Source organism: Girardinichthys multiradiatus, chromosome 11 (assembly GCF_021462225.1).
Source record: "Girardinichthys multiradiatus isolate DD_20200921_A chromosome 11, DD_fGirMul_XY1, whole genome shotgun sequence".
In the NCBI taxonomy this organism is placed as follows: domain Eukaryota; kingdom Metazoa; phylum Chordata; class Actinopteri; order Cyprinodontiformes; family Goodeidae; genus Girardinichthys; species Girardinichthys multiradiatus.
This window is the reverse complement of record NC_061804.1, coordinates 1,725,033-1,741,382: the sequence shown is the minus strand read 5'-3', so window position 1 is coordinate 1,741,382 and position 16,350 is coordinate 1,725,033. Positions and strand designations below refer to the sequence as shown.

General features: G+C 45.7%; 2 protein-coding genes and 1 long non-coding RNA gene across 6 annotated transcripts; 1 reads left to right on the top strand and 2 right to left on the bottom strand.

Annotated features, from left to right (window-relative positions):
- Positions 1-3,117: 3,117 nt before the first annotated feature.
- On the bottom strand, positions 3,118-11,222 carry ccdc65 (coiled-coil domain containing 65). 4 transcript variants are annotated; one of them, XM_047379475.1, is made up of 9 exons: positions 10,949-11,222; positions 9,450-9,601; positions 9,031-9,198; positions 8,780-8,949; positions 7,940-8,090; positions 7,700-7,852; positions 3,842-4,060; positions 3,656-3,766; positions 3,118-3,574 (listed from the first exon to the last, which is right to left on the bottom strand). In XM_047379475.1, exons 2-9 carry the CDS (start codon positions 9,573-9,575, stop codon positions 3,299-3,301), a joined length of 1,374 nt encoding a protein of 457 aa, XP_047235431.1. In that variant the 5' UTR covers positions 9,576-9,601; positions 10,949-11,222; the 3' UTR covers positions 3,118-3,298. The 4 variants fall into 4 exon arrangements, with proteins under 4 accessions (XP_047235431.1, XP_047235430.1, XP_047235428.1 ...); XM_047379474.1 differs by having other exon boundaries at positions 9,450-9,595; XM_047379472.1 differs by having other exon boundaries at positions 9,450-9,586; positions 10,949-11,221.
- Positions 8,293-8,772, bottom strand: LOC124876576. The gene is made up of 2 exons (XR_007040325.1): positions 8,642-8,772; positions 8,293-8,559 (listed from the first exon to the last, which is right to left on the bottom strand). It is a non-coding gene; the product is annotated as an uncharacterized LOC124876576 (long non-coding RNA).
- Positions 11,223-13,670: 2,448 nt separating the features above from the next.
- Positions 13,671-16,295, top strand: LOC124876575 (early growth response protein 1-like). The gene is made up of 2 exons (XM_047379477.1): positions 13,671-13,864; positions 14,883-16,295. Exons 1-2 carry the CDS (start codon positions 13,675-13,677, stop codon positions 16,052-16,054), a joined length of 1,362 nt encoding a protein of 453 aa, XP_047235433.1. The 5' UTR covers positions 13,671-13,674; the 3' UTR covers positions 16,055-16,295.
- The last annotated feature ends 55 nt before the right edge of the window (positions 16,296-16,350 follow it).

Sequence of the window (16,350 nt, the reverse complement as noted above, 5' to 3'; positions counted from 1 at the left end):
GCTGCAGATTTGTCAGCTGAACATCCATGATGTGAATCTCCCGTTCCACCACATCCCAAAGGTGCTCTATTGGACTGAGATCTGGTGACTGGAGACCATTTGAGTCCAGTGAACTCATTGTCATATTCAAGAAACCAGTCTGAGATGATTTGTGCTTTATGACATGATGCGTTATCCTGCTGGAAGTAACCATCAGTAGATGGGTACACTGTGGTCATAAAGGGATGGACATGGTCAGCAACAATTCTCAGGTAGGCTGTGGCGTTGACACGATGCTCAGTTGGTACTAAGGGGCCCAAAGTGTGCCAAGAAAATATCCCCCACACCATTACACCACCACCACCAGCCTGAACCGTTGATACAAGGCAGGATGGATCCATGCTTTCATGATGTTGACGCCAAATTCTGACCCGACCATCCGAATGTTGCAGCAGAAATTGAGACTCATCAGACCAGGCAACGTTTTTCCAATCTTCTGTTGTCCAACTTTGGTGAACCTGCGTGAACTGTAGCCTCAGTTTCCTGTTCTTAGCTGACAGGAGTGGCACCCGGAGTGGTCATCTGCTGCTGTAGCCCATCCACCTCAAGGTTTGACATGTTGTGCGTTCAGAGATGCTCTTCTGCATGCCTTGGTTGTAACCAGTGGTTATTTGAGTTACTGTTGCCGCTCACTAGATATTTTCTCTTTTTCGGACCATTCTCTGTAAACCCAAGAGATGGTAGTGTGTGAAAATCCCAGTAGATCATCAGTTTCTGAAATACTCAGACCAGCCCGTCTGGCACCAACAACCATGCCACGTTCAAAGTCACTTAAATCACCTTTCTTCCCCATTTTGATGCTCGGTTTGAACCGCAGCAGATCATCTTGACCATGTCTACTTGCCTAAATGTATTGAGTTGCTGCCATGTGATTGGCTGATTAGAAATTTGTGTTAACGTGCAGTTGGACAGGTGTACCTAATAAAGTGGCCGGTGAGTGTACGTTAGAGTGATGAAGGCGCATCAGGAAGAGTTGCTGAATCACAAATATTTTCATTAAGACCACCAGATGGCGCTGCCCACTTTTAAATATCAGTCCTGAAAATGGAAACAAGGTTCAAGATCCAGCCAGGGCCTTTCTTCATGGAGTTTTCTCCTGATACTCCAGGTTCCTCTAGGTCAATGGATTTCTCTAAAACGCGCTTAGGATTGAGTGTGGTTGTGTGCGAACTTGGACTAGTGACCCTGTCCAAGTTGCACCTGTCAGGGTTAACAGACACACAGATATCCTCTATATTGAGCTGCGGTTGCCACTATAATCCCAAAGCAGTTTCTGATCAAGTTTTTTATTTAAAGGGGCTGGTCATAAAATTTAAATATCATGTATAAATAATTTATTAATTCCATTCAAAAAGTGAAACTTGTCTATTATATTCATTCATTACACACAGACTGATATATTTCAAATGTTAATTCTTTTAATATTGATAATATTTTAATATTTTATAATATTTTAATATTGATGATAATATTGACATGCTCAAGATAAACATATGCACCCCCTCACACCACCTTCACCGTTCCCAGCATGATGTTGTTTTGTCAACTTGTTGCTTCTTTGTTCTGAGGTTTTTTACAATCTCAAACTGTATCCTGCTAAGGATAAAGTGTGAAATATGATTTTTCCCTCTACTTACCTAATGTGGTCTCTTTTCTCATCTAACAAGGGCAGCGCCTGTGAGTGGGCAGCAAAGCCTCGGTGACCCGTCCCACCCTTGTCTTGTGTCATGATGTATGTTTGGTATGGGTTGTACTGGACTTCTAATTTCCCCTCAAGGATCAATAGTATCTTTGAATTGAATTATAACTGACAACTAATGAAAACCCCAAATTCAGTATCTCAGAAAATTTGAATATTGTGAAAAGGTTCAATATTGAAGGACACCTGGTGCCACACTCTGATCAGCTAATTAACTCAAACCATCTGCAAAGGCCTTTAAATGGTCTCTCAGTCTAGTTCTGTAGGCGACACAATCATGGGGAAGACTGCTGACCTGACAGTTGTCCAGAAGACGACCATTGACACCTTGACCCAGGAAGTCGAGACACAAAAGGTCATTTCTAAAGAGGCTGGCTGTTCACAGAGCTCTGTGTCCAAGCACATTAATAGAGAGGTGAAGGAAAAGATGTGGTAGAAAAAAAGTGTACAACCTATAGAGTTAAGTGCAAAACCCATTAAAAAATGTGGGGGAGATTCACAAAGAGTGGACAGCAGCTGGAGTCAGAGCTTCAGGAACCATCACGCACAGATGTATGCAAGACATGGGTTTCAGCCGTCGCATTCCTTGTTTCAAGCCACTCCTGAACAAGAGACAGCGTCAGAAGCGTCTTACCTGGGCTAAAGACAAAAAGGACTGGGCTGCTGCTGAGTGGTCCAAAGTTATGTTGTCTGATGAAAGTAAATGTTGCATTTGCTTTGGAAACCAAGGTCCCAGAGTCTGGAGGAAGAGAGGAGAGGCACAGAATCCACGTTGCTTGAGGTCCAGTTTAAAGTTTCCACAGTCAGTGATGGTTTGGGTGCCATGTCATCTGCTGGTGTTGGTCCACTGAGTTTTCTGAGGTCAACGCATCCATAAACCAGGAAGGTTTAGAGCACTTCATGCTTCCTGCTGCTGACCAACTTTATGGAGATGCAGATTTCATTTTCCAACAGGACTTGGCACCTGCACACAGTGCCAAAGCTACCAGTACCTGGTTTAAGGACCATGGTATCCCTGTTCTTAATTGGCCAGCAAACTCGCCTGACCTTAACCCCATAGAAAATCCATGGGGGATTGTGAAGAGGAAGATGCAATATGCCAGACCTATTGAGGGCTGTACATGCTCATACTTTTCAGTTGGCCAACATTTCTAAAAATCCCTTTTTTTTGTATTGGTCTTAAGTAATATTGTAATTTTCTGAGATACTGAATTTGGGTTTTCATTAGTTGTCAGTTATAATCATCAAAATGAAAAGAAATACATTTTTGAAATATATCAGTCTGTGTGTAATTAATGAATATACAAGTTTCATTTTTTCAAGGCAAACAGGTCTGAGGAGGACCTGATGAGGAACTGATGAAGAACTGAGAAGAAAGCTGAACACAACATTTTATTTTAAACCCAGAAACACATCATGCCTCAGTCCTTAATTGTTTTGCCCCACCTAAACAAGTCTGGTTCTGATCCATCACCAGGTGTGGCCTGAATATAACTCTGCAGCAAATGCTCATTAGATCTTTACTTTGATGGACTGAAGGGATCCGTTTAGATCTGGACTTCAGCTGTCTAACAGGCAGTATTTAACGATGTGCGCAGCTTCGATGACGGTGTGCCGTCTGTCTGTCGCCGGCGGGACAGAGGTTATCTGAACCTGGAGAACCGGCAGCGGAGCGAGATGTCCCTCGAGGCTGTCGTCAAGCCGATCCACCAGGACCTGCAGCTGCTGGTTCTCCTGCCTCAGATCCTCGCTGTGGTTCCTCAGAGCTTCTCTGTGCAGCAGGGCAGAGTTAAGATGCTTCTGCAGCTCCTGCAGCTCTGCAGACTCACAGACCTCCTGCACACAAACCAAGATTCAGAACCGCTGTCAGGGTTCAACTCATGCGTCAGTCCTGAAGGTCCATCCCTGTCCACTTACCTGTTCTGCTCTGTTCCTCGGATGTGTGTCACCCTCTGATGATAGTGGCAGTACCTTCTGTTGGTTCTGCAGCTTGTTGCACAGCTCTGCAGCTCGTAGAACCTTCTCGCCCTGAAATAGCAAAACAGAAGGTGGATGAGAAGAACCACAGTTGTGACAGTGGGACTTAGCTCAGTGAGATCTTACCTTGGTGATCACAGCCTGCAGATTCTTGGTGAAGGCGGCACCTTGCATGCTGAAGTCAGCGATCTCCTTCCTCACTTCCTGGCGACCTTGGGCCAGCTGGTCCTGGAGCTTGTGACACTTTTGGTTAAGTTTGTTTTTGCCGGTGTTCACTTCCTGCTCCATCAGATGATTCTCTGCTTCTAAGGAAGAGATCTGCTGTCTCAGCTTGTTGGCTTTGTCCTGTTGGAGGAGATCAAACAAGCTCAGAACCAACAAAGGCAAACCAGATGGATCAGACTATGCTGATATGCTTAAAGGTGAAGTCAGGTGTTCATTGGTATTTGGTTCCATTTACTCTGATGCTTCTAAATAAGCTACAGTGCATTTACTTACTTTCAGAAGTCGCCTGATAACTAACCAGAGTCCAGTTGAATCTGAGTCTAATTGCAGATGTTCTGTTTCTGGCCTCAGGGGTTCTTTAGAGAATTTTAGAGAACAACCAGCAGCATGAAGACCAAGGAACCCAGCAGACAAGTGAGGGAGAAAGTTCTGGAGAACCTTAAAGCAGGGTTAAACAACATCCCAAGCTTTGAACAGAGCTCTGCTAAATCCATCATCTGAACATGGAGAGAAGATGGATCACCTGCACAACTACCAGGACATGGCCAGCTAAACCCGAACACTCCACTAATCTGACCTTTATCAAAGAGTGACAGGAGGAAAGTCAGAAGAAGTTCTGTTTGTAGTTTGCCACAAACCGTGTAGGAAACACAGAAGACATGTAGAAGAAGGTCCCCTGGTCAGAGAAGACAGAGCCCCCAACCCCACTGAACCATGGTGGTTCCCATAGAACCACAGAACTGGGCTCATGTGGATGCAGCCTCTGATCTCATGAAGGAGGAAATATAAAAAAACATCTCTAGTAAAAACCTGCATTAATCTCATCAATCCATTATTTACTTTTAAAGCAGATACATCTGTCGTCCCCTGAAGAAATACTTTTAGATGCGACGCTCAGAGGAACCACAGCTGGATGGATGGATGGATGGATGATGGATGGATGATGGATGGATGATGGATGGATGGATGATGGATGGATGGATGGATGGATGATGGATGGATGGATGATGGATGGATGATGGATGGATGGATGATGGATGGATGATGGATGGATGGATGATGGATGGATGATGGATGGATGAATGGATGGATGATGGATGGAGGATGGATGGATGGATGGATGATGGATGGATGATGGATGGATGATGGATGGATGGATGGATGGATGGATGGATGGATGATGGATGGATGGATGGAAGGATGGATGGATGATGGATGGATGGATGGATGGATGATGGATGGATGATGGATGGATGGATGGATGATGGATGGATGGATGGATGGATGGATGGATGATGGATGGATGGATGATGGATGGATGGATGGATGATGGATGGATGGATGGATGATGGATGGATGGATGGATGATGGATGGATGGATGGATGATGGATGATGGATGGATGGATGGATGATGGATGGATGGATGATGGATGGATGATGGATGGATGATGGATGGATGATGGATGGATGGATGATGGATGGATGATGGATGGATGGATGGATGATGGATGGATGGATGATGGATGGATGGATGATGGATGGATGATGGATGGATGATGGATGGATGGATGGATGGATGATGGATGGATGGATGGATAGATGGATGGATGGATGGATGATGGATGGATGGATGGATGATGGATGGATGGATGATGGATGGATGATGGATGGATGGATGATGGATGGATGGATGGATGGATGATGGATGGATGGTATATCTACAACCACTTCTTCACAGTTTACGCTACAGTCGCCTCATCAGTCTCCTTGTCCCAGAAGATGGTACCTCATCTGGTTGAACTTTCTGCTGCAGCTGAATGGACCTGACCTACAACAGTCCCTAAAACTCAGTACAATCCTTCCCATCTCCTCCTTTAAAGACTGTTCTCAATCAACAGTCTGAGATCCTTGTACTTGCTTTAAACCATTTGTCCTTTTTTAACACGTCACCATCTTTATGTATAGATTTTGTATTTCATTCATCTGTAAATTCTATGTTTTATGTTTTTCTGTTCTTAACTTGTAGCTGCCTGGCATGCTGCCTCATGGCCAGGTCACCTTTATAAAGCTGCCTGGCATGCTGCCTCATGGCCAGGTCACCTTTATAAAGCTGCCTTGCATGCTGCCTCATGGCCAGGTCACCTTTATAAAGCTGCCTTGCATGCTGCCTCATGGCCAGGTCACCTTTATAAAGCTGCCTTGCATGCTGCCTCATGGCCAGGTCACCTTTATAAAGCTGCCTTGCATGCTGCCTCATGGCCAGGTCACCTTTATAAAGCTGCCTTGCATGCTGCCTCATGGCCAGGTCACCTTTATAAAGCTGCCTTGCATGCTGCCTCATGGCCAGGTCACCTTTATAAAGCTGCCTTGCATGCTGCCTCATGGCCAGGTCACCTTTATAAAGCTGCCTTGCATGCTGCCTCATGGCCAGGTCACCTTTATAAAGCTGCCTTGCATGCTGCCTCATGGCCAGGTCACCTTTATAAAGCTGCCTTGCATGCTGCCTCATGGCCAGGTCACCTTTATAAAGCTGCCTTGCATGCTGCCTCATGGCCAGGTCACCTTTATAAAGCTGCCTTGCATGCTGCCTCATGGCCAGGTCACCTTTATAAAGCTGCCTTGCATGCTGCCTCATGGCCAGGTCACCTTTATAAAGCTGCCTTGCATGCTGCCTCATGGCCAGGTCACCTTTATAAAGCTGCCTTGCATGCTGCCTCATGGCCAGGTCACCTTTATAAAGCTGCCTTGCATGCTGCCTCATGGCCAGGTCACCTTTATAAATGAGAGTTAGTTCTCAACTGACCTTCCTGGTGAAATAAAGGTGAAATAAATTTAGAAACAAAATCTAACGTTTTTCTAACACGTTTTTCTGTGTCCTTTACTCAGGCTGTTGTAACAGGACTGTAGACATGTTTTGTGAGGATTGGTACAAATGTTCTACATTCACTTAGTAAACAGTAGTAGGTTTAAATAACCTACTATGTTATATGAAAATTCAACCACTTCTGGGCTGGGATAAACCATTAAAGTTTCATGATTCTAAGAACACCGCTGGTGGTGGCAGCATCATGCTGTGGGAATGCTCTTCTTCAGCGGGGATGAGGAAGCTGCAGCTAAAGGGGCTTCTGCAGAATTTAGATATTTAGATGCATGCCACACTACTCAGATTTTGTCCTTCCATTGCACAACAATACTCTGTGTTTGTCTGTCACAGGTCGAGGGTCATGGTGGACATGTGACAAAATGTGAAAAAGGTCATGGGTCACTTTGCAAGGTACTTTATATTTACCACCTGCACAGAGAAACCTCTCAAAACAGCAAACCAACGATGTACTGGGTTGGACTTAATAGGACGGGTGTCAAACTCCTGTACTCGAAGACCTAAAACATTACGACATCTCTGCTTCAACACACCTGGATCAAATACCCAGGTGACTAGCAGGACTCTGCAGAACTTCGCTGCAGGTTGAGAAGGCAGCTTCACCCTCTGATTCAGGTGTGTTGGACCAAGGACACATCTAAAGGTTGCAGGACATCACCCCTCGAGGACTGGACTAATGGCTCAGTGTGATGTTCAGGGTTCTGAGTTCTCCTCCGTTTATATTAATTTAAAAATGTATTCATGAATTTATTGTGGACACTGATTCAGTGGGTCGGATTTACATACAGAATCTGTTAGAACCAGGGAAGTGAGAAGGAAGGAAGGATACAATGAAGGGCACAAGGAGACTGAGAGGACTACTTGGACTTTCTGATACCTTCAGCCTCCTAAAGATCATTAGCTTGGTGTTGATCTGCTGCATGCTGGACATTTTCTTGTCTAGCTCATTCAGGCTGTCTCTGGTCTCCTGGAGAACCTGCTGGTTCAGAACAGATCTGTCGTCCATGTTGACTTTCTTCTTTAAAAATTCCTGTTGAGACAGGAGACAAAGCTGAGCTGAGGCCCACCCAGAGACTGAAAGAAGAACATGTTAATGTGAGGTGTCTCTGTTAGGTACCAGGTCTTGCTGATTCTTCATGTTTGAATCCACGACCTCTTGGTGGAGCTTCTCGATGTATTCACACATGCATTTATCGTGTATCTTTGCAGGCAGACAGAGATCCACCAGTTTTTGATTCTGCTGCTGGAAGTCAGCCCACATCTTCTCCCTGCAGACACCAGACAGGGTTTAACACAAATGGGTCCACGGTGCTGTCAGAACATGAGATGTTTGCCTCTTTAACCCCAACAATGACAACATGAAGGAACAGACGTCTAATCTGAGAGGACCAAGATGTGCAGAACCTTTTCATATTTGTATATAGTTTAAAACATGTTGTAATAACATCTTGGACATCTTTAAAACAGGTGGACGTTTTAAAGGTTGGTGGTTTATTTGGTTGGGTGGTCAGATCTACTGATGGTCCTGCTGGTTCCAAACTTCTTCCATTTGTTAATAATGGAGACTACGAAGCTTTCCTAGATGATCAGTGCTGCTGGATGCTTTTGGATCATTCCCAATATTTGTACTCTGACACAATCTGCTCTCAGAGGTCTCCAGATGCTTCCTCTGACTTCGCTGCTAGGTTGCCTGAGTACTGCCAGACCCGTAGAATCAGGAAATCACAAAAATGGAACCTGTTTGGCAACATGAAGCAGGCTAAAAGATCTCAAAAAGCAACACATCATCCAAATCCAATAAAACATTCAAGCATCAAACCTTTTTCAGCTGTAAAACACAGTAGTGGTAGTATCATGGTTTGGGCCTGCATCTAAAGTGCTATGAAAACGTTTTAGCGCCCTCACAGGTTTCAGTGTGGAACATTTAGGAAGAAATTGTTTGTGGTGTTTGACTGACATCTCTGAGCTTAATATAAAGCTCAAGTTCTGCAGGCTGCTTTCCCACTGCTGCTCCAGATCCATCAGAACTCTGTCACGCTGACCCAACAGATCCTCCTCCTGCTGCAGGTGGCACCGCTGCACCTGATCGGCGTGACGGTCTGCCTCCTCCAGCTCCCTCTTTGTTTTCTGAATCACAAACACAGAGTCACAATGAGGAGGTTAACACCCTGTGGGGAGGACGAGATGGATCAGTACGTAGCTCCTCACCTGCATGATAAAGTTCTGCTCATCCAGCTTCCTCTCATTCGTCTGCTGTAGGATTGCGACATGTTTAAGCTGCTCAGCATCTCTAGCCTGACGCAGGTTCTTCCTCCAGCTTTCAATCAGCTTCAGCAGGTTCACGGACGCGTTCCTCTGCTCCTTCTGAAGCTTGTCCTGGTTTCAGTCAAGAAACGGGTCAGAACAGCCATTACCCACCTGCTCTTTATGCTTTCCCTCTAAGCTACCAGGGTTTGTAACGTGTAATTGTTTTTGGACTCTGCTTTTGACACATTTTCAGCCCATTTGACCTTTTTCAGGTCAATCTTTTTAGGAAACTAGGACTGGATGAAGACTTTTGCACAGTTCTGTAAAATGCATTATGGGTGTGGTCGTCTGCTCATGAAGATGTTGAGGACAGACGTTACCTTCAGATACAGCGTTAGCGTCTCCTCTTTCTTCTTAGCCATCTCCTCCTCAGCCTGTGCTCTCTGCTGAAGCTGCAGGAGTCTCTCCTCCTCCGTCACCTCTCCTTTCACCTGTTTCTTCGGCATGATTCCTCCTCCTGTTACCTCAGCATCAACATATGTCACAGAGATCCATTTACAAATCCATTTCTGATGAATATCATCATTCTGCCTTGCAGGTAATAAAAAACTAACATTTTGTTTTTAAAATACAACAATAGAAAAAATGTTGTTCCTTTCTTCTGAACAGTACCTCCAGGTTCTGTTCAGTATCTGCACTTAGTACTTGGTCTGGGCTCCTGTTGCCTGAATTAATGCATCAGTGTGGCGTGGCATGGAGGAGATCAGCCTGTGGTTCTGCTGAGGTGTTCAGGAAGTCCAGGTTGCTTTGATAGTGGCCTTCAGGTCACCTGCACTGTTGGTTCTGGTCTCTCTCATCTCCCTCTTCACAGAACTCTATAGATTCTCTACGGAGTTCTTGTCAGGCCAGTTTCCTGGCCCATCAAGCCCAGTAAGACCATGAACATTGGACCAGCTTTTGGTACCTTTGGAAGTATGTGCCAGTACCAAGTCCTGCTGAAAAATGAAATCAGCAACTCCATAAAGCTGGTCAGCAGAAGGAAGCAGGAAGTGATCTAAAATGTCCTGGTAGATGGCTGCGTTGCCTGTGGACTTCAGAAAACCCAGTGGACCAGAACCAGCAGATGGCATGGTACCACTAATCATCACTGACTCTGGAAACTGCACACTGGACTTCAAGCAACATGGGTTGTGTTCCTTTCCACTCTTCTTATAGACTCTGGGACCTTGATTTGATTTCTAAATGAAATGCAAACATCCTTAGCTCACGCCAGATGCTTCTTGTTGAGCACTGGTCCTGGACACATCTGTGCGTGATTAATCTTGAAAGTCTGACTCCAAAACCCAAGTTCTTCAATGTGCTTGATTCATAATCCTCAAGGCTGCTGTTATCTCTGTTGCACCTTTTTCTACCACATTTTTTCCTTCCACTTAACTTTACATTAATATGCTTGGATGCAGCTCTCTGTGAACAGCCAATTTCTTCAGCAATTACCTTTTGTAGCTTAGGATATTAATGATTGCTGGACAATTGTCAAGTCAGAGGTTTTCAGTAGGATAGTGTCAGCTATAGCTTTGACCTAACAGAACATTTGGGTGCTAAAATCCTTTTTTATGAATCCGGGGTAAAATCAGCAGATTCCTCAAAACTGACTGAATAAACTTGTGAAATATATCACGCTGTGTCTATCTTTGTATATAATGCATGAGATCCAGTCTTTGAACTGACTTACTGAAACAAATGAACTTTTAGCTGATGTGCTGAAGAAGCACCAGTAGATGTTGGGATAAGACCGCAGACAGTCGGAACCCAGGTCCAGAACCCTCCTCACTACAGCCGTTTAACTGTAACCTTCCCCTATGAGCAATACAAAGTTTACCTGTGAGGAAACGACCTCTGGATCGGGTCACCGTAGCTCATCTGTGTTGGTGCTGCGTCTCCATGGCCACCGAGGCGACCCAAAGTCACGTGACGAAACTGAAGAAAAAAAGCGTAGAGTTTACGCTTGAATTTTCCGGCCGTGCTTATCGCCCTCTACAGGTCCCTCCGGGTAAATAAGGAACAGAGACGCCTGCAGTCCGCTGACTCCCTGCTGGGTAACAAGGAGCCCTGTTCACACCAACAGCCTCCAGATGATGCTGACCTGCTGCTGCCTTCTCCAAGACCCACGCAGAACTGTGGGAGCCACGCTTCCCACTTCAGAGGCGTAGTAAATAACCCGGGTATGGCAAGCCGCCTTAACATTTTATAAATTACATTACTCGTCCGGGAACCTTTGCAGCAGTACTTTTGCTTTATGCTACATTGTTGGAGATGCAATGTAAAGCAGCAAAGCACATCAGTCAATCACTCACATTTGTGCCAGTTTAATAAAACCGAAAAAAATCATCACCGAGTCGGCAGACCATACATCCAGCCTTCCAGTTGCTGCTTGCAGATACTATGGACTGTTGTCTTAAGGACTGGTCATATAGTTGCTACTATTATAAATGGCATACACAGTTTGGTTCTGTGTCCCAGAGATGAACGGGTTCTGATCTGAAATGTTTTATTATAACCCAAAACAAAAGCTAAAGGCCTCCTGAAGATGCTGCTGAAGCTGGTAAGAGAACCTGCTTTTCCACAGTGCAATGCACCTGGGCTAAGAGGCTACTCAGAGAGGAAGAAGCCATTACTCCAAAAGCAACATAAAAAGCCAGATTACAGTTTACAAATGCACTCAAGGATAAAGATCCTAATTATTAAAGATACATCCTGTGGTAGAATGGACCTGACATTGAAGTGTTGTTACATTTGGAGTAAAATGGGAAGCTTTAAACCCTAGAAAAACCATCCCAAAGGGAAGTAGGGGTGGCAGCAGTGGCAGTTCTAGGAGTTTGATCAAATACAGAGGCTGGAATCGGCCAAAATGGGGTCAAAATTGCAAATTCAATCCAAGATGGCCAATTTCCTGTTTGTTGTGGGGCATGCGTGCAAGAGAGTTTTGTGACGGTCTTGGGAAGTTCTACAAATGTACCAAATTTCAAATCTAAATGATAAGAATGTTTTTTAATTTAAAGGGGGTGCTGTGGAGCTTTTTCTATTTAGACTTTTGTAAAACCCTTGAAATATGTAAATTTCACATACGACTGACACATGCCCAAAATTTGGTGAGTTTATGTTTTGGGCTCCAATAGGTCTTTGCCCCACTTTTGCTGCTCAGACCTAAAAATTGAAAAGGATAAATAAAAAGAAACTTTTTTTTGTAAATATGTATATTCAGTGTTTTACGAATGATAAAGACATGGATGAATTACCACAAAACAATGTTTGCATCACTTTTGTGTTGTTTTGAGATACAGACAATCCAGTTTAGGAATTATCCCTGATGTCTCCTCTCCTCAGAGGGAATTCAGCTTACATGTCTGCTGTTGTGCAGCATTTTAGGGCTGGGTATTACTACAAGGCAGCAGGATTTGCATCATTGGGGAAGTTATTACGGTTAGTAATTCAGTTAAGTGTTGAAAAATGCTGACAGAACTTTGATTCGGTCTTTCTCCTCTCCATCATCTCAGTAGCTGAACTTGGTTCTGCACATTGGCATTCTGCATGTATTTATCTTTATAAGGCTGGATTGTACATAGAAGCGTATTATGGGTATACATTTTGGTTTGTCACATAGTGGTATTTCCACATGCCCTGAATGGTTGCTGCAAATAATTAATTTAAATGGAAGATGTTAAAGTTTGTCAGCCTTTTAAATGCTGTAAAATGTTCGGTGTTTGTATGATGTTGGGTTGTTTCTCCAGTTCGCTCAGCTTTAAGACCTGGGGTTAGGAGCAGCTTGTACTTATTAGTGCAATAACTTTATGTTTTGCAGACTGTAGACAGAACCTTCATCTAATTCGAATTAAATTGAAAAACCAAGTTGAATATCAGTACGGGAAGCTTTTATTCTGAAATGCGGCACTCAACTATTTATATTTTTATCAGCTACTGGGCTGCAGGTTGGGTCTGGCTTTCAAATCAACGGTCTGACAGGAAAACTCCCAAATAAGGCTGGAGGAAGTCGTGACGTCGCTGGAATATCACCACGTGACACTGAGCCTGGAGAAAGCTAGATGTAACGTGTCTCTGACGTTTCCGGCCATGGCGGCTGGCTGTACGCCGCCTGCATTGCGCTCCGGCCTCGGTCCCGCGGCCAAGCTCGGGTCTGAGTCGAACCGGGACATTCACGCTCCGAAATGCGCAGTACAAGGAGCGCAGACTCACCCGGAAGCTGGGCCTACGAGTTTCCCGGTGACACCAAATATGGGCTTCCTCTCTCCATATTTGGGAACATACGTCACGCAGGAGACTTTATAAACTCGGGAATCCTCATCGAGACAGAAGATAAGCTGAGGTTGAGAGCTGGAACCAAACATCTGATGTTGTTTATTTACCGAGGTGAGAAACAAACACCCGAAAACATTGGCTTCTTCCGAGCATCACCGGACTCAGCAGCAGCTTCTGCCCCACCAGAGCGCCTCTCCGCAGGGCTCCGCAGCGGATACCGACCCGCAGCAGGACCTGAGCTCCACAGTCGCCGCTGACTCCTCTTCATCCTCCTCCTTTTCCCCCAGAGAAATGGCAGCAACCAAAGCAGAGCTACTGCTGTCCGCCCTGCAGATCTCAGAGCCGCTTTTCGGACACCCGCCACCGCTGTCCCCGCTGGACGGATACCCGAAGCTGGAGGAGCTGCAGATGTTTCTGCAGAACGCCGCGTCTGCCGCCGAGGCGGCCGGGCTGCTGGGCGGGGAGCCCAGCGAGTTCGCAGGTGAGCAGAGAATGGGAGAGAAAGTGCAATAAAGACGCAGAAAATAAACACTAATCAGTTGTTTAAAATGTGAATCTTCTGTTTTTCTCAAATAATCCGCAAATTGAAGCTTAATAACTTAGAAAACAAAAAAAGATTGTGCATGATGTGACATCTGGGTGCACAGGGTCCGAATTGGTGCGCAAACGTTTAAACAGTTTGCAGAAACAGCACTGATTCAAAATAATTTTGAAAACTTGTTGGTAGATTTTCCTTCCATTTCTCTTGTTTTTACTGTTTCAGGGACAAATCCGTCAGATGAACGTAGGTTCTGATCTTCACAATAACAAATACAATCTCTACAATTCACCTAAAAATTAATACAAAATCTAAATGGGCTAACCAGGAAAATACGATGACAAATAAACGTCAAACCAGGAAGTCTGAGCTCATTTATATATTGGCCAGTCAGATGTGAGGATTCCTAAGGTTTGAAGCCAATAAAGGTGCTATAACCATTAATGGTTCACTTTTCCTTCCCATAGAAAGTACTCCTGGATCAGTGCTTCTATTTGTTTCTCTGCTCTGTTCTCTCAAACCTCCAGTCGGTCGTGGCAGATGGCCGCTCACACTGAGCCTGGTTCTGGTTCTGCTGGAGGTTTCTTCCTGTTAAAAGGGAGTTTTTCCTCTCCACTGTCGCTATATGCATGCTCAGTATGAGGGATTGCTGCAAAGTCAACGCCAGTGACTGTCCACTGTCTCTACATGTTCATCCAGGAGGAGTGAATGCTGCAAGTCACTGACTGGATGTAATCTGCTGGGTTTCCTTAGATAGAAAAACTTTTTATCCAATTTGAATAAATAACTGAATCTGACTGAACTGTTCAATGGTTACGATTAATTGGAATGCATGTACCTGACTTTTGTGAAGAACCTTGAGACGACATGTGTTGTGAATTGGTGCTATAGAAATAAAACTGAATTCAATTTAATTGAGTTGAATTAAAGTTTGATTTACCTGTTTTTGTTCTTCCCTCAGATTCCCTGTCAGACCTCACAGACCTGCAGAACTTCCCTCCTCTCACCCCTCGCCTCACCCCTCTGGCCTATAGTGGGCGCTTCATCTTTGAGCCATCAGTCTCTTGTGGTGGTGGCAGCAATCAGTTGGCAGAGCCGCTCTTCAGCTTGCTGTCAGGGTTAGTGAGCATGGCGGCGACTCCTGCACCCTGCAGCCTCACCACCTCTTCATCGCCTCCTACAGTGACATCATCAGCACCCTCTCAGTCCAGCCTCAGCTGCGGGTCTGCAGACAACACCTCTATCTTCTCTGCGACACCTTCATACATGTCTGCACCAGAATCAAACCACCTCCTTCCTCCCAGTGACGTCCGGTCTGCCGCCCAGGTCTTCCAGCCGCAGGTCCCGCCACCCGCCTGCATCCAGCCACCCACCATGGTGGTCCCCATGCTGCCGGACTACCTCCTGCCACAGCAGGTAACAGAAGGCGAGGTTGGCCACAGTCAGGACCAGAAGCCAGTGCTGCCACCACTCACGCCTCTTCCCACTATCAAAGCCTTCTCCTCGCAGTTCCAGCCCCACGGGGCCGCCTGCAGGAACAGGGCGCCCCCAGCAGGGAGGCAGTGCAAAACTCCACCCCATGAGCGGCCATACGCCTGCCCTGCTGATGGCTGCGACCGCCGCTTCTCCCGCTCAGATGAACTGACGCGCCATGTGCGCGTACACACGGGACAGAAGCCATTCCAGTGTCGCATCTGCATGCGCAGCTTCAGCCGCAGCGACCACCTGACCACGCATATTCGCACGCATACTGGCGAGAAGCCATTTGCCTGCGTAGAGTGTGGGCGCAAGTTTGCCCGCAGCGATGAACGCAAGAGACATGCCAAGATCCACCAAAGGCAGCGAGAACGCCGAGTGGACAGGGCCGGCATCACACCCACCACCATGTTGACCGTGTCACCCACAGACTCCCTCATCATGCAGACCTCTTCCCCCTGCCTCGCCTCTTCATCTCCCCTCACCATCCAGACGTCCTCCACGTGCTTCACCTCCTCATCCTCCTGCTTCACCTCCTCCCTGTCTCAGGTTTACACCACCTCTCCGTCCCCCAACCTCTACCCCTCGTCCTGCTCCTCTCCGATGGGGAGTCCTCAGTCAGAGCTGCCTTCTCCCCACAGCACCAACATCTGCTGATGGAGAGCAGGACCCCGCTGTGGCCCCTGACCGTAGACTTTTATTTTGGCAGGTTAAAGTCCTGTTCCTGAACTTTTCTGTGCATACATGTGGATACTGTACATATGTGAATGTGCCTGAGCGTGCACATGGTGTTTTACCTACTGGGTAGGTTATGGGATGTTAGTGTGTTTACACGTAGGATAGTGTTGGATTTCTCATTGAACACGAACTACAGAAATAAAAACCATTTCAAACCTGATGCTGCTTCTGGTTTCAGACTTGATTTCCAACAGCTTGACTAAAATGTTTCTCCT

Bases quoted from the DNA above. Each gene is read 5' to 3' on its own strand.
- ccdc65 (XM_047379475.1), bottom strand. From the start codon at position 9,575: ATGCCGAAGAAACAGGTGAAAGGAGAGGTGACGGAGGAGGAGAGACTC. The intron at 8,950-9,030 runs GTGAGGAGCTAC...TTTGTGATTCAG, and splicing joins AGCAGAACTTTATCATGCAG to AAAACAAAGAGGGAGCTGGA. The intron at 8,091-8,779 runs GTCAGTCAAACA...TGGTGTCTGCAG, and splicing joins TTTATATTAAGCTCAGAGAT to GGAGAAGATGTGGGCTGACT.
- LOC124876575 (XM_047379477.1), top strand. From the start codon at position 13,675: ATGGCAGCAACCAAAGCAGAGCTACTGCTGTCCGCCCTGCAGATCTCA. The intron at 13,865-14,882 runs GTGAGCAGAGAA...TTCTTCCCTCAG, and splicing joins GGAGCCCAGCGAGTTCGCAG to ATTCCCTGTCAGACCTCACA.